This window comes from Nannobrachium achirus, assembly GCF_963921795.1.
Source record: "Nannobrachium achirus genome assembly, chromosome: 11".
Taxonomy (NCBI): Eukaryota; Metazoa; Chordata; class Actinopteri; order Myctophiformes; family Myctophidae; genus Nannobrachium; species Nannobrachium achirus.
Window position 1 is genome coordinate 9,387,284 of NC_137820.1, and position 26,504 is coordinate 9,413,787.

The 26,504-nt window shown below is 42.5% G+C and overlaps 1 protein-coding gene across 1 annotated transcript in view; it reads left to right on the forward strand.

Moving 5' to 3' along the window:
* LOC308293784 (copine-8-like) overlaps window positions 1–25,259 on the forward strand; it is a gene marked incomplete at both ends in the record, with an annotated part of 156,466 nt that extends 131,207 nt beyond the window's left edge. Inside the window, 5 exons of the mRNA XM_080736412.1 lie at window positions 4,530–4,657; window positions 17,155–17,257; window positions 19,104–19,161; window positions 22,705–22,778; window positions 25,059–25,259. Coding sequence (XP_080592538.1) covers window positions 4,530–4,657; window positions 17,155–17,257; window positions 19,104–19,161; window positions 22,705–22,778; window positions 25,059–25,259 — 564 coding nt within the window. The remainder of the gene's footprint in view (window positions 1–4,529; window positions 4,658–17,154; window positions 17,258–19,103; window positions 19,162–22,704; window positions 22,779–25,058) is intronic.
* Window positions 25,260–26,504: the final 1,245 nt, after the last annotated feature.

Here is a 26,504-nt window from a genome sequence, read left to right on the forward strand (position 1 = left end):
GTGTGTGTGTGTGTGTGTGTGTGTGTGTGTTTGTGTGTTGTATGAGAGATGAGTGTGAGAGTGAGAAAGTGTTCTTGAGGAAGAGAGGGAACAGTCTGCTGTGAAATATTGTGTGCAGTGATGTTTGTGCGTGTCTTTGTGTGCGTGTGTGCGCGCGCGTGCGTGTGTGTGTGTAGCTGAGCCATTCAAGACGGCGCCTTTTGAAGTCCTTTGAGGGGTAATTATAAAGGATAAAGGCATCTGGGAGCCTCAAATGAGATGTTTGTGTCCATGCTGTATTAGCTTCTGTCTTGAAAGTAGCTCAAGCACTCATCTTGATGAGAAGAAGAAGAAAGCTTTTTTTTCTCGCAAGAATATACATTTATGTTAACAATGATGGTTAGCACAGCTGAAGGCAGTAAACAGTAATTGTGGGTGTGTTTCATTTAGGTGTTGCTGTGTGGCATGCTTGCCAGCGTGAAGTTAACTGTACAGCAGCTGTCCGATGTGCTGGCACACAAACAACACCTGAATGAAACTGAGCCCCAATTAATGTTGTTACCTTAAGCTGTGTTTGCCCGTCGAAATGTATGCTGTGAAAATGGTCTTACGGCGCTCTACTGACTCCACCAGTTAAAGGAGAATTCCAGACCAGGAATAGGGCTGTCACAATTATTACATAATCGTCTAATCGCAATTATTTGAGATAATCGCAATTCTTTTGCATAATCATCATAATCGTTTCCATGTTGAGAAATGTTAATATAGTTACGAACACTTTCAAAAAGTAGTGGAAATAGCCGATCTACAAGCTCACAACGCGTCGCATCGCGGCGCGTTGTGAGCTTGTAGATCGGCTATTTCCACTATCAATGTTCTTTTTTAAGTATAAAGTTGTCAAATATGTCAGTAATTTCTTTGTATATTTAAGTTATGTGTCATGATTGCCAAGTGCAAATTCAAAGCCTAAAAGCCAAACAGGAATGTAATTGTCAACAACAAAAACACAATTAAATCGTTAATCGCAATTATTTGAGTGACAATTAATCGTCATGTAAAATGTCCTAATCGTGACAGCCCTAACCAGGATGTTTTCTCACTTTTAGAGCCGAATCCATTTCGGTTCGGCTCTGTCCAAACTACAACATGACGTCATTCAGAGGTTCGGGACCACTCTTTTGGGGGGAGAACAAATAACTAACTAACCAACTAAAGGTGAGAAAACCTCTTATAGTCCGGAAAGCTCCTTTAATGGATAAATCACATATCAAACACACCTGGCTAAGGAAGGGACCTTGCCCTCACCTGTGCTCCATGTCCCTCATCTGTCTCTTTCCCCCGTCCTACCTTCATACAGCAGTAATCCCTATAAAGATCATTTCAAAATGTTTTTCTCCCTTTGTTTTAACCGAATGGGTTCCCAGATAGCCATATCATTATATCCATCCTAGTCTCACGTAGCCAGACAACTATTCCACAATCTCCGAATACTATTTAGAGTCTGGAACGGCAGCTCCCGAACGGCGAGTATCGGAAGTAGCCACTGCTGCACTGAACTGTAGTCCCATTGGAAACATAACAGAAACACAATAGCTCAGACAAAGTCATTCGAGCGGCATATTCTTGTTATAAGTGTATAGTTTAAGAAAACGTTTGAAAACATCATGGAGGTAACACCAATAACACCAGAGAAAGACGAAATAACACCCCCAGAAATGTTGAAAGGAGACATAACGCTTCCAGTAGGACATGTTATTGCTACTGCACCAAGGGAGCGGTTGCGTCACATCCGCTTTATCTCGCACTCATCGTTTCTATTTCCGTTTGCCAGACTATGCCGGGAGCATTTGCCCAAATCGCGGAGGCAACAGTTTGGCCTCGCGAGATATCCATCCATCAGTCAATCTTACAGTTTACAGTTTAGGCATTTAACAAACGCTCTTAATCCAGAGCAACTTACAAAAAGCAAGGTAATACATCAATACATCAACACCAATACATCAAATGCACAGAAATATCAATCTAGAAAAAGTAGACCAAGCACCTAATCAGTAAAAAACGTTCTATAAAACCTAAGAATGCTATCTAGCTTTCATGTCTGGTCATTGAGGGAAGGCGAGTGCTATGGTAAGTGCTATGGGCTAAGGTGGAGTCTTCAGGCCACGGCGGAAGCTATGGTGTGAGTCAGTCGCAGGGACGTGCTGGCCATTGGGAAAAGCGGGACAACTCCCGAACGGCCGGTTCATTCCCGGCAGGTCCAGGCCGGCCATTAGGAAAAAATCTAAAATAAAATGTCGACCTTCGTTCCATTTTGGGGGCTGGGCGGCCAACAAAGTAAATCGTCACTGTCGGGCAGAAACCTTGTATCTCCAAGTTTCAAATGTATACATATTTTTCGCAAAGCAAAGCCCTGCTTCAACATACAAGGCCGTTGCACAAAAGTAGTGAAAACAGCAGATCTACAAGCACACAACGCCTCGCGGTGCGAGGCGTTGTGTGCTTGTAGATCGGCTGTTTTCACTAGTTTAAATCATTTTTAAAATGATAAATACAAAACAAACGGTTTTGGACATACAAGGTTTCCACCCGACAACGACGAAATAGAAATCATGTACAATAATCGGCCCACTAGCTTGTCACTTGTCATGATCTGAAATGGCAAATCTTTGAGTAGCAGCAGCGCTATAGAGAGAGATCTCTCTCTATAGCGCGCAATGAGGGCCTCTACAACTCTTTTTCCCGGGCTGAATCAGAGGCCCAGCACGTCCCTGGTCAGTCGTTCTAAGTGCGACAGGGAGTTTATTCCACAGTTTGGGGGCCAGGAGCGCCCCCAAACAAAGATTCATTATGCTTGACACATACATTTTGCACGTTGAATGTGATCAAACATAGAGGGAGAGTTACAGTATAAGCAATCTCATTTTATAGCTAAAAAGTACACAAAACGATTTTTATGAAAAGACAATGCAGTAACAGACACTTGATAAAGCACTTGCCTTGTTTGATGTCTTACTTTGTGTTGTGGTCCTGACCACCTGAGCTGTCCTGGCCATGGTACTCAGTCTATAGAAACAGTCCTCACTCACAAGGTGAAGTTTCCTTGATTTCCTTTATTTAATGCAGCAGCAGCCATGACAAACGGACACATTTCGGCTTTCTCAGACCTTCATCTGTGTTTGCTGACGGAATACAGACTACTGTGTATACCGCAAGCCAACACATGCAATTACTTGCATTACTTCTTTTCCCAATGGCCAGCACGTCCCTACAGTAGGGATGCCACGATATGAACATTTCTTATCAAGATTATTGTGACAAAAGAAATATTGTGATTTGCGATATTATCGCAATAATCAAAATACATTATCCAAAATACATTAAATAGCTGATCTACAAGCTCACAACGCGTCGCAACGAGACATACCGGATATGCAGCTCGGCAAATAAAAGGTGAATTGATCCCAGTGCATGGCGGAGGACGATATCACGATAAATTAAATCTCTGCGATACGATTTTCGTGAGTGTTTTTTTATCACCATAAACGATAATATCGCTTATTGTTCCATCCTTACCGTACAGTCAATTGGTAAGATTAAAATGTATCTGCAATACAGAGTCAGAGTATGAAAGACAGGCTAAAGACCTGCGTGACTGCTTTAGAGCCAGATCGAGGTTATGATGAGAAGCATGTCTATAAAGTTCAAGTGTTGGATAAGACAATCCTCAATACCCCCAAATCCTCCTCTGCCTCCAGAGGGAATCCATTTTATTGTCTACCACCTTTTCCCCAATCTTTCAGAATATCAAGCAGATATTTAAATGTCACTGGCACATTTTATCCCGTGTTCCGCCTATTTTTGCAAATAAGAGGGCCAAGAGGTCTGAGAGATTATGACAGGAAACAACACTTTCATAAGACCTCGACACTTCCTAGACACTCTCCATTCTCCATTTAATAATTGTGTGAATTGTTAAGCCATGATTAAGGGTGACTAATTGATGCACTCCCAGACAGGCAGAAAGATAAAAGTGAGGGGTAGAAATACTAGCAAAACAAAAATATGTTTAAAAGAGTAGGTGATAGACAGATAGAGACTGTTAACTCTTACATAGAGAAGCTTATTGGATCCACATGTTGAAGACTGGGCTCTCTGGGTTTGTAATTTGAGAATTACTAATAATATTTAATGTTTTTGTGTATTTCCTTACTTAATGTTGTAGATGTTGTATTGTTGTTGAGACATAATTAATTACTGAAAAAAAAAAAAGCTATATATAGGCCACATCCGCCATCACCGTTATTGACACAGCTCCTTTTTTTCCCTAGCATACGGAAATTAGATACTCAAAATACCATTTCAGCTCGTCTTTATAAATAACAAAATGTTTATACTCATTTCAGTAAAAAACAAACACACAAAAAAGTCTATTTAGTTAATATGTACACACTGTATTTTGTTTTGTAACCTAATGCCTGGCCTAATGATTATTTCCAGTACAGTACGTGCAAATGCTTGCTGGGTGAACATTGATTCTGCTCTCCATTTAGAATGGGAATCCACTGAACCCATACTGCAGCGGGATTGAGGGGGTGATGGAGGCTTATTACCAGAGTCTGAAGTCTGTACGTCTCTACGGACCCACTCACTTCTCTCCTGTCATCAACCATGTAGCCAGGTAGATATGCTGCAAAACCCAAACATGCACACTTAACCCATCAAAACGCAGAAAGCATCCGTGTCATATATCAGGGTTCCCCAATTAGTTTTCCTCAAGGGCCGAATTATGTCTAGGGTACCAAGCCGAGGGCCACAACATTGCAGGGGGCGACGGTGGCGTTCCCACTACTCCAGCGACAGTTCAGATATCGTCGTTGTCGGGTGAAAATCCATGTGTGAAAATCCATATGTCCAAAACCGTTTGTTTTGCATTTATCCCACAACCTTAATTAGAATCGCCCCGTGTGTTTGTGTGTTTGTGTGTGTTTCCATCTGTAACTCCACGTTCAGCAGTTGTTCAATTGTCTAAAAAACATAATACAAAAATCAATAACGCATGTACCTTGCCCAACATCAACTTTATCACCTTCAAATGTGTCTCTACTTCTCATAATCCCCAAATGTTTAAAATATTTCCCCAAATTTTGGCCTGTAGGCGGCTTTGTCCTGTGATGCGATTTACATCACAAATGGGCGTCAACAAGCGTCTGTCTGCTTCACACCAAGGGGCTGTAGGCTAGTCATTTTAAAAATGATTTAGACTTGTGAAAACAGCCAATCTACAAGCACACAACGCCTCTGCATTTATTATTTTAAAAATTATTTAAACTATCATACAAGGCTGTCGCACAAAAGTAGTGAAAACAGCAGATCTACAAGCACACAACGCCTCGCGGTGCGAGGCGTTGTGTGCTTGTATATCGGCTGTTTTCACTACTTTTGTGCGACAGCCTTGTATGATGAAGCAGGGCTTTGCTTTGCGAAAGAACGTACAAATTTGGAGATCCAACGATATACTAGTGTTGTTGCTGCTCTTATACCACCATTATTACTGGGGTTGGTGGGGGCCAGACAGTAGCCCCCCGCGGGCCGCAAATGGCCTGCGGGCCACCTATTGGGGAACCCTGTCATATATGGTTCTCAAAGATAGCAGATACCGCACTGACTGCTGCGCTGCGAGCTTGTACATCTGCTATTTTTGAATACTTTTGATATTTGAAAAATATCTGAAATGTTTGGAAGATTTTGAATACATTTCTTTTTTTCTTTTTCTTTTTTTTTTGGAAATCTTCTCTTCTGGGGGTCCCTGGCACATTTTCAGATGGGGATCAAATATATACAGATCAAATAGAATATTGTGTAAAAAAATCATAACTGACTTTGGAAACTTCCCACTGGACTTCAGGCAACTCTGACTTCAGAAGGTTGACAATTCTCTACTATAAATCCTTGTTTTTGAGTGGTCTTGTGTAATATTGTAATATTTTGAAATATGGATTTTTGATATTCATGAGCTGTATGCCATAACAATTCAAAAAAGTTTGGAGTAATTCACTGAATGTGCAACGTATCTAGAATATATTGAACGTTTCAAGAAATATATGAAAGTTTCAAGAATATTAACTTTTACAAAATATTCTAATATATCAATTGAATATCAATTTGGGGGTCTGAGGCACGAAAAGGTATGCAAACTACTGATTTGGAAGACATTTGCAGAATTTGTTTCTTAACCCATTTAGGCCTAGAATTATTGACCTCTTTAACCAGTGAAAAATAGCAGATATACAAGCTCGCAGCGCGGCACCGAGTGCCGCGCTGCGAGCTTGTAGATCTGCTATTTTTGAAAAAGTCGTGAAAATGTGTGCAAATCTTTGACTATATGTATTTTCAAAGCGAACGTTTGTAACTCAAATTTTGCTTCTGGGTGGTCCCTGGAACTAGATATTTTGAAATGAGGGGTTCCCCAATTAGTTTTCCTCAAGGGCCGAATCATGTCTAGGGTACCAAGCCGAGGGCCACAACATTGCAGGGGGCGACGGTGGCGTTCCCACTACTCCAGCGACAGTTCAGATATCGTCGTTGTCGGGTGAAAATCCATGTGTGAAAATCCATATGTCCAAAACCGTTTGTTTTGCATTTATCGTTTTAAAAATGATTTAGACTAGTGAAAACAGCCAATCTACAAGCACACAACGCCTCTGCATTTATTATTTTAAAAATGATTTAAACTAGTGAAAACAGCCGATCTACAAGCACACAACGCCTCGCACCGCGAGGCGTTGTGTGCTTGTAGAGCTGCTGTTTTCACTACTTTTGTGCGACAGCCTTGTATGATGAAGCAGGGCTTTGCTTTGCGAAAGAACGTACAAATTTGGAGATACAACGATATACTAGTGTTGTTGCTGCTCTTATACCACCATTATTACTGGGGTTGGTGGGGGCCAGACAGTAGCCCCCCGCGGGCCGCAAATGGCCTGCGGGACACCTATTGGGGAACCCTGTCATATATGGTTCTCAAAGATAGCAGATACCGCACTGACTGCTGCGCTGCGAGCTTGTACATCTGCTATTTTTGAATACTTTTGATATTTGAAAAATATTTGAAATGTTTGGAAGATTTTTGAATACATTTCTTTTTTTCTTTTTCTTTCTTTTTTTGAAATCCTCTCTTCTGGGGGTCCCTGGCACAAAACTTTTTTAGATGGGGATCAAATATATACAGATCAAAATAGAATATTGTGTAAAAAATCATGACACTTCCCACTGGACTTCAGGCAACGCTGACTTCAGAAGGTTGACAATTCTCTACTATAAATCATTGTTTTGAGTGGTCTTGTGTAATATTGTAATATTTTGAAATATGGACTTTTGATATTCATGAGCTGTATGCCATAACAATTCTAAAAGGTTTGGAATAATTCACTGAATGTGCAACGTATCTAGAATATATGAAAGTTTCAAGAAATATATGAAAGTTTCAAGAATATGTACTTTTACAAAATATTCTAATATATCAATTGTGTCCCAGCACCCCTGAGAGCCAGTCATCTCGGGGACTGTCATTATTCCCTGCAGCCAAAATGATTTTTTTTTTTTTTTGCTCTTTTTTTTTTAATGCCACAACAGCATCTCATAATATCTAGGCTACATTTCACTTAAACGCCAGAGCTTAACTCTGCATGTAAATAAGACTTTTTTTAATTAATGTGAGAGATCGGTACATAATTCTGTTAGTCCTCCCAGTTTATATTAGCTAAAATGCTAACTAGCCAGCCTTTGTTAGCCGTTTGTAGCCAAATGCGGTAATATCGGGACTCCATTACTTAGCAATGCAACCCACAGTATTTATCCCATTAATTTAATGCCACGTGTGCTCCAAATGAACAATTATTAACCACGTAATGTATGATTTTGTGTATTATTATTTATTATTCTTCCGCCGTTCTTCCGCTGTTTCTTCTTCTACGCTGGTGAAATGATCCGTTCCTGCCTGGAGGCGTCTGTGACGTATGCGTTTGTCTTCTGTGAAGCTCCGGTGCGGAAGCTTCCTTTGTCACTGAGTTAGCTTAGCATTGAATAGATCAGTGTCGTCCTAAACTATCTAATTCTAACGTTCAGGGTGTTTGTTTTTTTGGACAATAAATTGACAGCCAAGAAAACATGGATGGAATGCAATCGTTCACTCGCCGTCGGAAAGTTGACTTTAGAGTAGACTATTCTGGTTGACTGGCTATGAGTGGCTAACGGCTAACGCTAGCTAGCGTTAGCTAGCGCTAGCTGCAGCGCTAGCTGCAGGCTATAAACAAATAAAACGTGACCCAACTCTATTGTTGCTCTCTTCTACAAGCTCACAACGCGAGGCGGTTAAGCCTGTAGATTGTGTTTTATTATCAGGTCAAATAATCCTTCTGACTGAAGTTACACAAACACTGATTATGCTACATTTAGCACAGTTAGCCCTGTTGCACACGTAATACATTCACTTCAACCTCGTGTTGAGCAGTTAATCCTATTTGCTACGTACGTCTACAAAAACCTTCATATTTCAAAGATAACGTGCTTACTGAAGTCTCACAGATGTCACAGTATGGTACGCTCAAGCAGAATTACCCGTATCTTTCGTATTGTTTAATAAACTGCATTTTAATCCGATCAGATGCCATTTTCTGTTGTTTTTCAGCCATGCGACCCCATCGGTTGCGAGGTGTACTGCACTTAGATACATTAATACCTTTTTAAGGAAACGACGACCGATCGGATTAAAATGCTCCTCATTAAATAATACGATCATTACGGGACATTCTGCTGGAGCGTACCCTATGGTGACATCTGTGAGCCTTCACTAAGCAATTTATCTTTGTAATCTGACCGTTTGTGTAGACGTATGTAGCAAATTGGTTAAACTGCTTCACGGTTGGCGCACTGTAGCGTCTTTACATTTAGCCCAATAATGCTTGAGATGCTGTTGTGGCATTATCTTTTTAGAGAGCAATAACTAAAGTTTAAAACATACATAAACCACTTTAGCCCTATGTTATACCAAGGCTATTTGAAAATAGACGATCTACAAGCTCACAACGCATTGCGGTGCGACGCGTTGTGAGCTTGTAGATCTGCTATTTTCAAACATTTTGTACTTTTACTTTTGGTACTTTAAGTACATTTGGATACCAATACTTTTGTACTTTTACTCAAGTACATTTTTTATTCTGGACTTTTACTTGTAACAGAGTGATTCTACATTGCAGAATTGATACTTTACTTTATTATAAAATGTTGGTACTTTTTCCACCACTGTGTAAACGTTTGTGTTCTCATGCCAATAAAGCTTCTTTGAATTGAAGATTGAATTGAAGATTGCTCCCCATGTGGCGGAGTCAGGTCATTGCAGGTTAGAAATGTATTTAAAACTTGAATATCTCAAAAGTACTATTTCAGCATGGCATCATTCTATAAGCCATATCTTCAAAACTGTTGGGTCAATCTCCACAACCAATATATCATTTTGTAGCTATGATCCCCAGCTTTCAAATGAAATGAAAACATGAAAATGAAAAAAATTGCAATGACTGGCTCTCAGGGAGATTGGGACACAATTGAATATCAATTTGGGGATCTGAGGCACGAAAAGGTATGCAAACTACTGATTTGGAAGACATTTGCAGAATTTCTTTCTTAAATGGTTTAAAAAGCACAGCTGCCGTGCATAATCGCGACCAAAGGTCGCAGTATACCATGAGAAATGTTGCAGCTTTTCTCCGTCTGTCTGTCTGTCAGTCAGTCAGTCAGTCAGTCAGTCAGTCAGTACACATTTTTACAGTCTATGGTTCTATGGGTTTGTCACCCTGACATCATGCTCTGATGTCACTGTTCTGGCTGGGGAACCACTCTTAACAGAATGGTTTTGCTGCTCTGACATCACGCTCTGGCTTGATGTCCCTTTTATGCCCATATATTTTATGCCCATATATAGTCGACAATGTGATGTCAGAACATGCCCATATATGGGCATTCCCAGGATCACACTTGCAAATTAATTACGTCCTCGTCCGTTTTATGCCCATATATGGAGATCCCTGTCCCGATGTCATCAATATCAAGGGCATATCTGGGAATGCCCATATTTGGTAATGCCCATATATGGGCATGTTCTGACATCACATTGTTGACTATCATGCAGGAATCTCCATATATGGGTAACTGGTAGGCTTGTCACCAGAACCGATACTTCGGTACCAACTCGATGCCAAATGTGACGGTACGGTACGGTACTGACTTTTCTACAAGTACGGTAGTACCGAAGTACCGTTGGTACCGAGATGCCAGATCTGGCCGCTTCTTTTGTGTTGTTTTTGGGCTGTAAATGAGCGGTTATCTGGCAAGCCTCACAGCAGGCAGTCGGAAGACACACGCACAACCCTCACAGCAGGGTCTGATGCTGTGATAACGTTACGTGGACTACCACGCTTTAAGGAGAAAAACAACAACATGCAACATGGCGGCGGTACACGCATCTGCATCGCGTCGTCTCCAACCAGCAGCGACAGCTGCCCCTTGAGAAGAAAAACTAAACAAAAGTCGCGTATAGTACGTTGCATTCGAGGATGAGCAGGGATTAATAGGTGATCGTCAAAAACCTGTATGCCGGCCCGTAACCGTTTCCAGACGAAAGGGGGGGGGGGGGACACATCCAACTAGCGAAACATCTAAAAGACCGACATCCAGACTTGTACAAAGAATTCAAGGTGAGTGCATTTGAATTCACGTGTTATCATTGTTGTCCATATCTAATAACGTTACTATGGTGAGCCCACACAGTAAATGAGCTGCCTGGCAAAGTAACGTTAAGGTTGTGTCCAGCCTCGTCACGGAGAGCAGCCCCCTTCTGTCCCGCATAAAGTTACATAAAGTTGCAAGGCAGCTCATTTACTGTATCGCCTAACGTAACTCGCCTAACGTAACGTTAAAAATCGCTGGAATAATACATACACGTTATTCTTTGTTTGAGAAGGCTGGCATTGATGTTTGGCCAATGTTCTTCTAGACTTTTTTTTTTACGCTAGGATTGTGTGTGTGTGTGTGTGTGTGTGTGTGTGTGTGTGTGTGCGTGCGTGCGTGCGTGCGGTTGTAATAATAGTGTGTGTGTGTGTGTGTGTGTGTGTGTGTGTGTGTGGTTGTAATGGGCTATGATTTGTAATAAATATCACTAAAAATGGTTTCACCACGTCATTAAATGACTGCTTGCACTGAGAGTGTGTGTGTGTGTGTGTGTGTGTGTGTGTGTGTGTGTGTGTGTGTTTGTGTTTGCGTGTTATTACAGCCTATGCTGTTTTCATATTGTTGCTGTAGTCAGTCACTTAGCTACACCTACTAACTGAAATCTCAATGTTCTTTTCACAGTATCAGCCAGAGGAGGACTTTGACAGGGAGGACAGGCCAGAGCAAAGCCAGCAGCAGCAACACACACACAGCCAACACTTTGATTTTATTAATGATACATTTTTTTAAGGCTACAAGCACATTATTTTATTTTAATCATTTAAAGCTACGTGCAACTTCTGTTTAAGCACACAGTATTGTTGTTTGTTGTTCACTTCTAATAAAGGAGTGTATGTTGAACTACATGGGGTTTATTTTATTTTTTTATCGTGGTATCGAAATAGTATCGAGAATCGTGGAATTTCAATGGTATTGGTACCGACTACTAGATTTCTGGTATCGTGACATCCCTAGTAACTGGTGTGATATACGTATATCACTGGCCAGATTGTCAAGAATTGGCGCCCTGAGGCGTCTTACTAGTTGGGCATTCACTAATAGTGATTTTTAGTATTCGAATTATTCGACCTCAAAGTATTCGAATAGCCGTATATTCGACAGGACTGGCCAAACTGTCAAATATTAAGTAAGCAAGAGGCAAACATTGTGAAAATAGCCGATCTACATGCTCACAACGCCTCGCGTTGCGAGGCGTTGTGAGCATGTAGATCTGCTATTTTCACAATATTTATCTGCGGAACCGAGTCACATTAAATGTAATACCTACAATTCCAAGGGCTTGTCAGGGTGGGGGTCCCAAGTTCAAATATGCTTATTTTGGGGGTCACAGCCTAAAAAGGTTTGAGAACCCCTGGTATAGAGCATTAACAAATTCATCCACCAGGGGCATTGACAAACCATTCTTATGACTTCCTATCTAGCCAAAAACTATACTAAACTATATATATTTTTTTTTAAGAGAAAACAATAAAAATAACCGAATATTCGACTTTGGTGAACAACGTCGAATAGTGACTTTGATATTCGATTCGATATTCTAATATTTGGTGAATGCCCTACTTACTAGTGTGTTAAACAAGACTAATCAGTGGTATGTGTGTGTAAAGCAAATTCACAGAACAAAACTACCCGACCATTCATTCCCAACCGTAATAACCCTGTCAGATCAATAGGGTCTCATTAGATACCACGCAGCCATGTGACTGAGCTACTCCAACGCTGACCGCACCAGCCCACAGGGAACCACACGGAGATTAAAATAAATGTGCTAATAGCTCTGCAGCCGCTGAGGAATCGATACGAACTCCGGATGGTGTGGACTCACTGTGGCTACAATCACCAGCCAGGGGCGTCACAAGGGGGGGGGGGGGGGGAGTGGAACTGAGTTACTAGGACCCAAGGTGGAGGGGCCTTAATTATTTTATACTTTAGCCATTGAATAAAATCACACCCAATGTGAAGTGAGCGGTGGTCGTGCTTACATAACGTCCTCAGACTAGGATTTGAGCCTAGGATGTACAGGCTATGCTACACACACACACACACGTTTTTGCTATGGCAAAACGCTGAGGAAAAAGGCTACAGACACATGATGATGACATCACTGATGCTACACACACTATGGCAAAACGCTGAGGAAAAAGGCTACAGACACATGATGATGACATCACTGATGCTACGCACACACGTTTTGCTATGGCAAAACGCTGAGGAAAAAGGCTACAGACACACGCACAGCCACTGGAGCGGTTTACCACCGCTCAAAAATAGCAGATATACACGCTCACAGACTGCAAGCTTGTAGATCTGCTATTTTTGATAAGTCACAAATGTTGCTTCTGGGGGGGTCCCTGGAACTATTTTGAGATGGGGGTCCGTGGCCAAATACATATCATTTTGGGGGTCCTTCACATGAAAAAGTTTGAGCACCACTGACATAGAAACATAGGTTTTTCAAAAAAACCTTGAAGGGATTTGAAGATTTTTCAAAAATAGCAGATCTACAAGCTCGCAGAGCGGCACTCGGTGCCGTGCTGTGAGCTTGTATATCTGATATTTTTCAATAGTTGAAGCACAAAATAATGCGTTCCCAGTTCCCCCTATGAAGAACATTCATTGGGGGGCCCGCAGTGAATCCTTGTATACCCAGGGCCCAGAATTTGGTGTGACGCCCCTGATCACCAGCAGCACCTGCCTTTGGAGGGGAAAAAAATCATTGATGTCTTTGTGTATGACCCTTAAGTCTTGCCACGCTGATTGATGTTCTCGCCTCGAGGTGCTGCCGATCGGAGAGGAGGTTAAAAATAGGACGAAGTTCCCACGCTCAGTGGGAGAAATAGCAGGCACATAAACAACAGTTAACCCATTTAGGCCTAGAATTATTGAATGCTTTTAACCGGTGAAAAATAGCAGATATACAAGCTCACAGCGCGGCACCGAGTGCCGCGCTGCAAGCTTGTAGATCTGCTATTTTTGAAAAAGTCGTGAAAATGCGTGCAAATCTTTGAAAATATGTATTTTCAAAGCGAACGTTTGTAACTCAGATTTTGCTTCTGGGTGGTCCCTGGAACTAAATATTTTGAGATCGGGGGTCCGTGGCCAAATACATATCATTTTGGGGGTCCTTCACATGAAAAGGTTGAGAACCACTGACACAGTAGTCTCTCAAGAACAGACTAACTGAGCTCCATTTAAGTGAAAAGGACCTTTTCTTTGACGATGGCTGGCCAGATTGCTGACATAATATAGAAACATAGGTTTTTCAAAAAAATCTTAGAAGGATTCAAAGGACACTTATAGAATCGGGTCAAAATTTCTAATTTTCACGATTTTTCAAAAATAGCAGATCTACAAGCTCGCAGCGCGGCACTCGGTGCCGCGCTGTGAGCTTGTATATCTGCTATTTTTCAACAGTTAAAGCATAAAATAACGATACACAGTATAGTGTACCCGTTCTGAATGGGTTTTAAATGTCACGCCTCGCATCGCACTGTTATTTGCAGAGAAATGAAAAATGATTCGTTGGGTGAGATTAGAAGAAATTCACAGCGTTGCCTCAGCAGCATGACAAGAAGTTAGACTCTGGGATGTGATTAGAGTGATACATTTGTGTCTCCCAGACAGTGTGATTGCCATCTCAATAGAACGATGACCTGCCAACAGGTTTTATGTAATGGTTCTGAAGCGTGGATATAGTTCATACAGTTTTGTACACTTCTACTCGCAAGATTGGATTCATAACGATTCAGAATGCAATTTTGGCCCCTCCGGCTTTCGTTATACCATTGTTAAAACCCGACCAGGGTCAGAGAGCAGAAAAGCATGTTTGTTTTGCTTGAATCCCAAAGATTTGTAAGAAAAAACAAAATCAAGAAAATCGAGATCGAGACACCCATAGAGCAATGGTTCTCAAACTTTGAAATTTGAAGGTCTTCCCTTAACTTTGACAGTGTACAATTGTACACTGTCAAAGTTACAGACTTGTAAGGATCAATTTAGACCCCCATTAAAGCAGGGGTTTTCAAAGTGGGTGACGGGGCACCCTGCTCTGTGCATTGACTGCATTCGCTTCCTGACTACGGAGTCCACCGAGGCTCAAACATCACCGATTTTGCATTGCGCGTTAACTTTGACAGGCTTAGAAAAATCTTTTTTTTATTGGCATGATTATGACGGGCCGCACAGACATGCGGAAAGGGCCGCATGCGGCCCGCGGCCCGCGGGTTGAGTAGCGCTGCCTTAGAGGAGTTGTGTGGAAATAGAAAAAAATGTCCCCCCCTTCTGTGTTGCCTAGAACTGGAGGATTGATTTGGGGGTTTGTATTGTAAAGTACAATTTTATGACATCACACATTGTACTTTACAATACAAACCCCAAAATCAATCTTCCAGTTCTAGGCAACACAGAAGGGGGGGAACATTTTTTTCTATTTCCACACAACTCCTCTAAGGTATATTAATGACATAGTTCAATATTGAAAATGGGTGGTTTTCCCCTTTAAACAATTCACCATTAACGGGCACATGGCATCATCGAGGGCTCCTCTCAATCTAGACACATTTAAATATTCCTGAATTTGCAGCCCAACATACAGTATGGTGCTCTTGTGCTTCTGTCAAGTCGGAAGTGTCAACTTGTGCAGGCCTCAATGCTTTGCTAAACTTTACTAAACTGACTAAATCTTCTTTCAGGCAGATGTTCATATTTGTTTTTACTTGCTTTGTTCTTGTATTTTCCCTATTTTCCTCATAAATAACGTTTACCATGAAATCTTCCAGCTGACAGTGTAAACAAGCACTTGTTCTGACAGCCCTTTTATCACACTTCAAATCCTTTCTCTCCTTTTCTCTCTTTCTCACTTTCTTCTCGACTGCCAGCCACGCTGTCCAACTATAGCTCCATTATTCTGCACTAATTTCTTAAGTGTCTGACAAAAGCAGGGGGCGCGTCGACTGCCTTTTTTTTGTTTTTGTTTGTGGAAGTCTGTTTTTTGGTCCATTAATTGTATCGTGAGACCTGTAAAATGTATCCAATTAACCCATTTAGAACGGGTACACGTTATTGTGTATCATGATTTTATGCTTTAACTATTGAAGTCACGCTGTGAGCTTGTAGATCTGCTATTTTTGAAAAATCGTGAAAATTAGAATTTTGACCCGATTCTATAAGTGTCTTTTCAATCCTTCTAAGATTTCTATGAAAAACCTATGTTTCTATGTCAGCAATCTGGCCAGCCATCGTCAAAGAAAAGGTCATTTTCACTTAACTTTTTCTCTGCCATTTTAAACAGCTGTAGTAAGCAGCTGCCAAATTGTCCTTACCTTTTAACGTGGGCACGCGCACGCATCGTGCACAATCTGTGCGCGACTCATCTAGTAGACGTGTAGACTCGGTGACAAGCTTTCGAATACAAAAAACCCCATTGAAAAAGACATATCCGTTGCCACGCTGTATCTCTGCTTATCAGCCAGTGTTTACATGAAAAAGCATTGAAAAAAGCCAACTGTGCGCTATGGTAACATGTGGACACGTTCGCGCACAAAACGCACGATATGTGCGGGGATCATAATCCAGGCGTGTAGAGACTGGATCAAAGTTTCCAAACGCAAAAATCCGTTTGAAAAACGAGCGTTCCATCGCCCAGTAGCTTCCACTTCTGTTACACAGTAAACCAATGGAGGCGGGACTATGGCCCAGGCTCAGACTGGATACGGAAAGCTGGATCCGGTCCAGACCGGAAATGACCGGATACAGTTAGGGGGGCGGGCCTAAAGAGCCAGAATCAGCGAAAATCTGCGCTAATACTTTTAATCCTTTCATAATGATTAAAGCTAATTAAACTTTGCGGGCTCTACGGGCATGGCAGCGCGGTACAGCGGGAAATCTACGGTCTCTACGGGGATCGCGAGGTATGAGTTAAATGGACCTCAGTCTGTTCTTGAGAGACTACTATGTCAGTGGTTCTCAAACCTTTTCATGTGAAGGACCCCCAAAATGATATTTATTTGGCCACGGACCCCCATCTCAAAATATTTAGTTTCCAGGGACCACCCAGAAGCGAAATCTTAAGTTACAAACGTTTGCTTTGAAAATACATACATTCAAAGATTTGCACACATTTTCACGACTTTTTCAAAAAAATAGCAGATCTACAAGCTCGCAGCGCGGCACTCGGTGCCGCGCTGTGAGCTTGTATATCTGCTATTTTTCACCGGTTAAAAAGCATTCAATAATTCTAGGCCTAATATATTAGGATACCTGTGATATTTTTTACATGTTCAATGATTATGACTATAGAAGTTTATCGTTTTAAAAAGTGTTACTTTTAGTTGTGTTTATAGTTTGTGTGCAGATGGCTGATTTATTTAACCTTTTAACCATTGTCCATGCAAGGTACGCGTCGGAAGTGACAGACGGCTCTCAGTACTTCATCCTCCTCATCATATCGGACGGGGTCATCACTGACATGGCACAGACCAAGGAGTCCATAGTTAACGTATGAAATCATACTTTTCTTTATATCTGCTTTCACTTAACTCATTCATAGCCAAGGCACGAGTTTCCCGTGTTATTTCAGTACCCCCAGACTGCCACGGCCCGAGTTTCCCGAGTTTTTCAGTTTAAAAATAAATAAAAATAAATAAAATCTTTTTCCAAAAATGCCTAAAATGTATTAGGCATGATCGCAATCGCGAAATTGCATGTTTAGCCCCATAACAAACACATCTTTCAAAATGGCAGCCATCTTTGTTTACATTTGAAGACTTTTTTGAAGGCTTCTATCTCATGAATGCCTGAACAGATTTTCAAGCGGATTTTTTTTTTTTGAAAGCTGTGAAAAAGTACTACACATATGGTGCATGATCTAGGCATGCGCGTGCACGATCCGTGCACTAAAAATGTATCCGTGCACTAGAAATTTAGGAACATGGCAGTGAGGAACTTGGGGGGCATTTTGAAAAGGCAATGAATGAGTGCAAGTCTCTCTACCTATCTATCTCTCTCTCTCTCTCTCTCTCTCTCTCTCTCTCTCTCTCTCTCTCTCTCTCTCTCTCTTAGGGATGGGACGATAGGAAAATGTCATATAACAATTATTGTGACCCAAGAAATCGCAATTTACGATATTATTGTGATAATCAAAATATCCCCAACATCCATATCTTGGGGTGGAACATTTGCCAAAAAAAATTGTAGATCGGCTACTTTTTGGCAAAGCGATTTGTTAGAGACTAGAGAGTGAAAATAAGAATAAATTAAATCTCCACGATACGATTATCGCGAGTGTTTTTTTTATCGCGATAAACGATAATATCGCTTATCGTTCCATCCCTACTCTCTCTCTCTCTCTCTCTCTCTCTCTCTCTCTCTCTCTCTCTCTCTCTCTCTCTCTCTCTCTCTCTCTCTCTCTGCCACTAATGCTGTGCTGGCTTTCTAGTGACTCACTGTTCTAATGAGAGTGATCAAAGTTATTGCATCTAATGTCATTTGTGGATGCCGCTGTGACTGCCCCCCCCCCCCCCCCCGCCCATTTAATGTGAAAAAATACTGTCCATTTAAAAAGTGATCATGTAGTAGTAGCCTGAGGAGACTCCATCCCCCCCCACGCGCACCCCCTTCATACATCTCTTCAATTGGCGCCTCCGTCTAATAATGACACAGTTATGAAATGTAAAAAAAGAAGAGAAAAAAAAAGAAACGCCGTTTATTCCCTCCCACCACCTTCTGTGGTACTTCTGTCCCGCTCGGCTGGGATCTAATAAGACTACATTACGAGGCGTGTAAGAAAAGGCCGCGGCTCAGGGCACCGGAGAACAGGGGCGTCAATTGGGTATGGCAGGGGTATGCAGCAGCTGCCATACCTTGGCTACAGGGGGAAATAATAAAAATGTACTTTTCACCGTGCCTGTTGCTAAGGTATGGCAACATGACTGGTGTCTTGGCAAGACACCAGTCATGTTGCCATACCTTACCTTTTTCTGAACTGACGCCACTGCCGGAGAGAAATGTAGATTTTAATCATTTATCGCGTATAGCAGATTTAAACACGTGGCTGTAGACACACGCGGGCAATTAGAACTGGGGCTGCTTCCAGAACTAGTTAGAAAAAACAGGCATTACTGCGCGAGAGAGAGAGGTGGTGTTACTCGTAAAACAATGGGACATCCTCCCCCCCCTCCCCGCCGGCTGTTGTTATGTTGTGTGGAGACCGCTGCTATAGATGGGGGTAATTTGTCGGATTACTTCTCCGTCCGCCTGGGATGTGTTAGATAAGGAACGATGAAGAGCCCTGCCTCCCGGTGGCTCTTTGATGCATTCTATTCTTTTCCCCCTTCTCTTTAAAGGCTGCCTCCCTGCCTATGTCAATCATAATCGTTGGGGTTGGACCGGCGGAATTTGATGGTATGTACAGTCAGTAGCATGAGGTGTGTGTGCACGTACATGCGTGTGTGTGTGTGTGTGTGTGTGTGTGTGTGTGTGTGTGTGTGTGTGTGTGTGTGTGTGTGTGTGTGTGTGTGTGTGTGTGTGTGTGTGTGTGTGTGTGTGTGTGTGTGTGTGCGTCAAATGGCTACGTTCTTCTATCCTTCCTCTTGCAGCTCTTTGCCTTTTCCTTGTCCCCTCCTCCATAATGCTTCCTTTTCCTTGTCCCCTCCTCCATAATGCTTCCTTGTCCCCTCCTCCATAATGCTTCCTTGTCCCCTCCTCCATAACGCTTCCTTCCTTCCATAATTGTGACATCCTATACCCCTGCCCTTGAATGTGTTGACTGACTTGAATGTGAAGAAAGAATCCTCCATTTTGTCACAGTTGTGTTTCCTCAAACCCACCAGGATTGAGTTAAGACCCACCTAGCGGAAACGCGAGGACTTCCAGGAGTGGCTGAAATCCTTGCTGGTCACATGGAGGGTGGATAAAGTCAGACCTAGTAAAGGCATGAAGACTATCTTAAAACTTGTAGGCTACTGAGAAAAGCCTGCATTTGCACAATGCACAGCTATTAATTTGTCACTACAGTGCTCAAAATAATAAGAAACTTATTTTGTTCTGTGCTTAAAAAAAAAAGGGAAAACTTTGTAACTTTGCTTAAGAGAAAAACGTACTGAGACAGCTATTAATTTGTCACTACTGTGCTCAAAATAAAAACTCTTACTGATTATCAGTTAAATTGTTATAGTTTGTATATGGCTTTGGGCGTATTATGCTGCGTGTATTATTGTAATGGATCGGTAGGTAGTAGGTACAGTTTGCTTTGTTTGCACTTGAGAGGGGCGTTTCCATGAGGCGGGTCTTATCTCAATCCTGGTGGGTGTGTGTGTTCGTGTGTGCGTGTGTGTGTGTGTGTGTGTGTGTTCGTGTGTGCGTGTGTGTGCTTGTTTGTGTGTGTGTATACAAAATCACAGACCTGGTTGGTTGTTGAAGTTGGACCAAATGTGGCCATATTTTCCCAAATATGGAGATGACTGACATCTGACATCATAGATGTCTGACGTCATAGACCACATGAGATCGGGAAGGCCCATATATGGACATATTGTGTCAGATATGGGCTTAATATTGATGACGTCAGGGAAGTGTGACCTGTGTCGCTGCAAATGACAGAATTAATTTGCATGTGTCTTTCTTGGCCATATATGGAGATTGATGACATCAGGGATCTCCATATATGGACATGCTTTTGGCATCGGAAGTGTTAAGAAAAGAGGAAGTAGATACAGTGTTTCAGTATGTTCTGCAAAGGTCAATGTCATGGAAGCGTCTTCGCAGAAGAGTATTTGAGGCAGGGCTGGCAAGGTGGCAAGGTGTTAACTTAATGTGTAACATTGTTTTCTCACTCAAAAGTAAACAAACCAACATAAGGTTTAATTGTATGGAGGGTATATGCACATTTCTAAAGTGACGATTTAAGGACTTTTTAATACCTCTAAAATGTAAAATTAAACATTGGCCAAATTGTCAAATATTAGAGGCAGAAATGGTGAAAATAGCAGATCTACATGCTCACAACGACTCGCGTTGTGAGGCGTTGTGAGCACATGTAGATCTGCTATTTTCACGATAGAAAGTCTTATACAAAATGTAATGCCTCAACTCTTAGTGCTCGTCAGGGCGGGGGGGGTGGGGGGGGGGGTGATCCCCAGTTAAAATGTGATTATTTTTGGGGTCGTGGCCTGAAAAGGTTGAGAACTACTGGTCAAAGACGTCAGACATCTATGATGTCAGACGTCAATTTGCAAGTGTCTTGGCCATCCATATATGGAGCTCCTCTTAATCTTAGTTACAGAGGACTGTGAAGAAAGCTGCCAAAATCATTGGCACAGAATTACCACAGCTACACACAATCTATAACACACGCTGTAAGAAAAAAGACAGAGAACATCTTAAAGGACAGCAGTCATCCCGCCCATTCCCTGTTCTATCTCCTCCCATCCAAAAAACGTTACCAGAGCATCGCACACCACTCGTTTCAGTAATAGTTTTTATGCTCAAGCAATCAGGTTGCTTAACGAAGAGATGAAAGCGAGACGTAGGTAGTCATGTGCACTGTACGCAGTTTTTAAACTGTACACTGTTACACTGTATGGTTTTTGTTGTTTTTGGGTTGTCTTGGGTGACTTGTTGTTGTCTTGTTGTTGGGTTGTTGTTTTTGTGTGTAATAAGGCTGAGAGTGCTCCTGGCACAAGCATTTCATTGTATGTCTGTACCTGTATGGATATGCATGTGACAATAAACCTGAACCTGAACCTGAACCTGAGCAAGAGGTGACGGACATGAGCTGCAGGTTTTCATACCTACGGTCGCAGTCACAATGAGTAATTACCCTGCGGGCACCCAGTGTTCATCATGCCTACAGGACCAATGTGCACGCTTGCATGCTGCCTTTCTGCTCATACACACACACACAGGGGCGTCACAAGGGGTAGGAAAGTGGGACTGAGTTACCAGGGCCCAAGGTGGTGGAGGGGCCCTAGTAACTTTAGCTATTGAAAAATAGCAGACATACAAGCTCACAGCGCGGCACCGAGTGCCGCGCTGCGAGCTTGTAGATCTGCTATTTTTGAAAAGTCTCGAAAATGTGCGCAAATCTTTGAATATATGTATTTTTTAAGTGAACATTTTGTAACTCAAATTTTGCTTCTGGGGGGTCCCTGGAACTAAATATTTTGAGATGGGGGGTCCTTCACATGAAAAAGTTTGAGCATCACTGACATGGAAACATAGATTTCTTGGCACACATTTTCACGATTTTTCAAAAATAGCAGATCTACAAGCTCGCAGCGCGGCACTCGGTGCCGCGCTGTGAGCTTGTATATCTGCTATTTTTCAATAGCTAACATTTATGGGGGGCCCGCAGTGAATCCTTGTACCCAGGGCCCAGAATGTGGTGTGACACCCCTGCACACACACACACACACACACACACACACATCCTAGCATGTTTTCTCTCTCACCACGACCGCTCGCTCGCTTGCCTGCCTGTCCAATAGTACGCCGGCTTACAACCCAGCGTGTCTTCAGTTCACGCTCGGCGACATCCCGTGCGCTCACATCAATGGCTTTGACAACATTGCACAGGAATGTGGAAATGTAATGCTCGCGCGCTCGCTCTCTCTCTCTCTCTCTCTCTCTCTCTCTCTCTCTCTCTCTCTCTCTCTGCCTCCCCCATCAAACGGCATGCAAGCTTCAGCTATTATGGGCTTTAATCATATGGCCTGTTAACCACGTGTCGTGTTTACGCAGTGACAGAGTCGCTCTTCAACATGGTCACGGAGGTGTGTGTGTGTGTGTGTGTGTGTGTGTGTGTGTGTGTGTGTGTGTGTGTGTGTGTGTGTGTGTGTGTGTGTGTGTGTGTGTGTGTGTGTGTGTGTGTGTGTGTGTGTGTGAGGGGGTAAACTGACAGGCTGTATGACTGATGTGCTTCCGCTTCTCTCTCCGTCTCTCCCTCAGAGATGATCGAGCTGGACGGGGACGAGGAGAGGATCTCGTCCCAGGGGCGATACGCGGAGAGGGACATTGTTCAGGTACAAGGCAAAGTGCCAGGCACGCTCAAAATTTGGCTCGTGACAGCGTGCTCAGCGGAATGTTATTGTGGCTGCGGAGAACGCAGCAGAAGTGGCTGTGATTAATGAGGAAAAAAGGTCACGTTCGATGACCTCCGGCTCTTGCTCTGTGAAATCCTGGGTGTTCATTACACCAGGGGTATTCAACGTGTTCAGGCCAAGGACCCCTAGTTTGGAGAGAGATGAAGCAGGGACCCCCACAACCTTATCATAATTTCCATATTTAACCACTTGAACTGTCAATACTTAACTCATTTAGTGCCCCTGAAATTAACGGATTATAAAGTCCACGATGCCACCTTCAGGCTGGCATCACCGCCGTTATCTTATTTTGAAGGCCAGAAGTCCACCACGCAATCACTTCCGGTCTGACGTCATCGGATCGTGCGCCGGAACCGATCCGTGTCCACGTGGAGTTGTGTAATGGCCGACCGGGAGCTTTTATAACTGTGTAACATAAGCGAGCATCTGCCTCCATCCTAGCTTCTAAAGTGTAGTTTTGAGATAATGGACATTAAAGATGAGATCCCCTGTCCACCTCAATGTTATGGATGGGACTATTTTGTGCTCGTGGAGCCGTGATGATGCGAAATCAGCGACGGATTTCGTCTCCGGACCTCCGGCCATTCTTCTCGGTAATGTATCCGCCGTTACAGTAATATATTACTTTTCACGAGTATACTCGGGATTGGCACTGCGGATACTCTATTACATTTCACGAGTCTTCGCGGGATTGGCACTATATGAGTTAAGCTAAATATAACCACATGACTCTGCACAAGTCATTGTCTTCTACTCACTGTCTGTTAGAAAAGATTAAGACAAATACAGTGCAATTCTGAGGTCTGCTACTCTCTGTGCAAAACCAACAAGGTTAGTTGAAAAGAACAAATACGTGGCATTCTCAAATGTATAGATACAAGATGTATCTGGCTTCAGTTTCATTGCACAGTAGCATACCAGTGTTAATTTTTTACAGCAATTAAGCTGGTTGCACACAGCATTGCGTGTTTTCGTTGCGTTTTGGAAATACGAAATCATTAAAAGCATTTTTCAGACCAAGGAGAAAGAGAGCAAAGGACCCAGTGGCGACACTTGCGAAAATTGAAAAAAATCAACCCTGGTCCGAAAATAAATACGAAACGGGCAGCAGTGTGCTGTGGTGGAATTCAGATCAATCAATAATCATGAGAAAATGAGGAGACAAGACAATTTATATTAGGTGGTGGTGTGGTCAAGTTTATAACATGATATCATGGACAGAAGTACAATTAACACTCTGGGCAGTGGTAAAAGAGTTCTGCTAAGAAGAATGGTCAGACACTAGAGTTATACTGTGTGGCTTCAAGGCCTCTGGAACGAGCTGTACCATAACAAGATAGGCTTTACCAAAACAATAGTTACTGAGGCCTACTGAAGACCTCTCTACTCCAACTATCAAGTATTAGTATCATCATACAGACCTAGATATTAATATAATCAATGAATACATGACTACTCTATAACGTCATACATAATCAATCATGATAAACTCTAATCTACTGCAGTGCAAACGTGATTGACATAACATGAGTTTTTTTTTTTTTTTTTTTTCACACGCTCCGAAATTCACTCCGATATTCGGCCCGAAAAACGCAGCAGTGTGCAAAGACCTTTAGACTTAGATTTAGTCTCAGTCTTCTCAGTCTGACATTGTTTTAGTCTAGTCTATCAAAATATAAATATAAATAATATGAAAAATATAAAAAAATATAAATGTCTTTTAGTCTTAGTCGACCTTAGTTAGGGCTGTCACAATTATTACATAATCGTCTAATCGTAATTATTTGACATAATCGCAAATATTTTGTCATAATCATCATAATCGTGAATGTTGGAAAATGTTCATACATTGACAAACATTTTCAGAAATAGTGGAAATAGCAGATCTACAAGCTCACAATGCGTCGCGAGCTTGTAGATCGGCTATTTCCACTATCAATGTTATTTTTTAAGTAGAAAGTTGATAAATATGTCAGTAATTTCTTTGTATATAATTAAGTTATGTGTCATATCTGCCATGTGCAACTTCAAAGCCTAAAAGCCAAACAGAAATGTAATTGTCAACGACAAAAACACAATTAAATTGTTAATCGCAATTATTTGAGTGACAATTAATCGTCATGTAAAATGTCATAATCGCGACAGCCCTAACCTTAGTCTTAGTCGACAGAATTAACACTGCTCTTGTCCGTCCCCCAGTTCGTCCCGTTCAGGGACTACATCGACCGGCGAGGCAACCACATCCTGAGCATGGCCCGTCTGGCCAAGGAGGTCCTGGCCGAGATCCCTGACCAGTTCTTGTCCTACATGAGGACCAGGGGGATCAAACCGGGCCCGTTGCCCCCTCCCTACACCCCCGCCGTGCACCCCCTCCTCACCAGACGGGTAAGCCGTATCTGAACAAGGGGGTCTTCTTTAACCCACCAACACCCTTGCCAACACGCTCTCCCTCTCCCCGCGTGGCCCTCTACTCTACTCTGCTACTCCTTCCTCTCTCTTTGCAAGTGGATTTTGGGAGGAGCAGACACTTTCCTTCACTCACTCTCCACTCCACGCGATTTCGGGGGGAACTTCTCAAGTATTCTGTCGAAAGGTCTCCCCTGTCTGTCAAAGCTGTGGGTTGACAGACGGATGAAGTGGACACTCTGAAGAAGTGGCAGCTTCCTGGTTTGTGCTCTATTGGAAAAAGGAGGTGGGACTTCGTCTCAAAGGTCAGCGGTCCCAAGTTCATCCAAACAGACCTGGTTAGAATGGCCAGCAGTGTAAAAACTTACTGGAGACACTGTATATTGGCTATTCTGTTGGTTCTGCTTCTATTTTCTTCTTCTCTGCCCCAGGTCACCCCCTCTCTCTCTCTCTCTCTCTCTCTCTCTCTCTCTCTCTCTCTCTCTCTCTATCTCTCAGTCACTCATCTCTCTTTCTCTTTAAATGTTTACAAACTTGGAGGACTGAAATGAGAGTCTTCTTTCAGGCATTTTGTGCCGCTCGATGGGAGAAGCTGTCAGAATCAACATTTTTCGTGACTGATGGTTGTAAAGAAGATGTTTTCCACCGGGAGCTACATCCTTCCCTAATGGCGTGTGTGTGTCGTTGTCGTTTCTAAATGGAGCATGATCGTTTTTTATGAAGCATGCACTGTTGTCCTGCACTCAGGGCTATCTATGTCATCAGACCTAAGCAACACAATCCCCGCCCACACGCACGCACGCACACGCACGCACGCACACACACACACACACGCACGCACGCACACGCACGCACGCACACACACACACACACACACACACGCACACACACACACACTTTGGCCACCTTGCATTAAAACCAGACCATGGCCCCCTAAGACCGAAACTGTATCCCATGTACGAACAAATTCCTGTTCATGTTCACCTATTCTTCTGCTCTTCCAAACTGACTTGGGAGAGCAGAAGTCTTGTCAGATCATATCAGCAGGGACTCCACCAGCCTTATTCTCTTTTTTTGTTCGGAACACAGTTAAGCCCTTTGCACACAGGCACGTTTATCCGCACAGATAAAACGGACAATTTCATTTTTTTAAGATAAGAATGATTCTCTACGACCTCATGCACACCGGATCCGAATTAGCCGTGAGTGGCTGCGGCCGTGCGTTTTTTTCTCGATCGA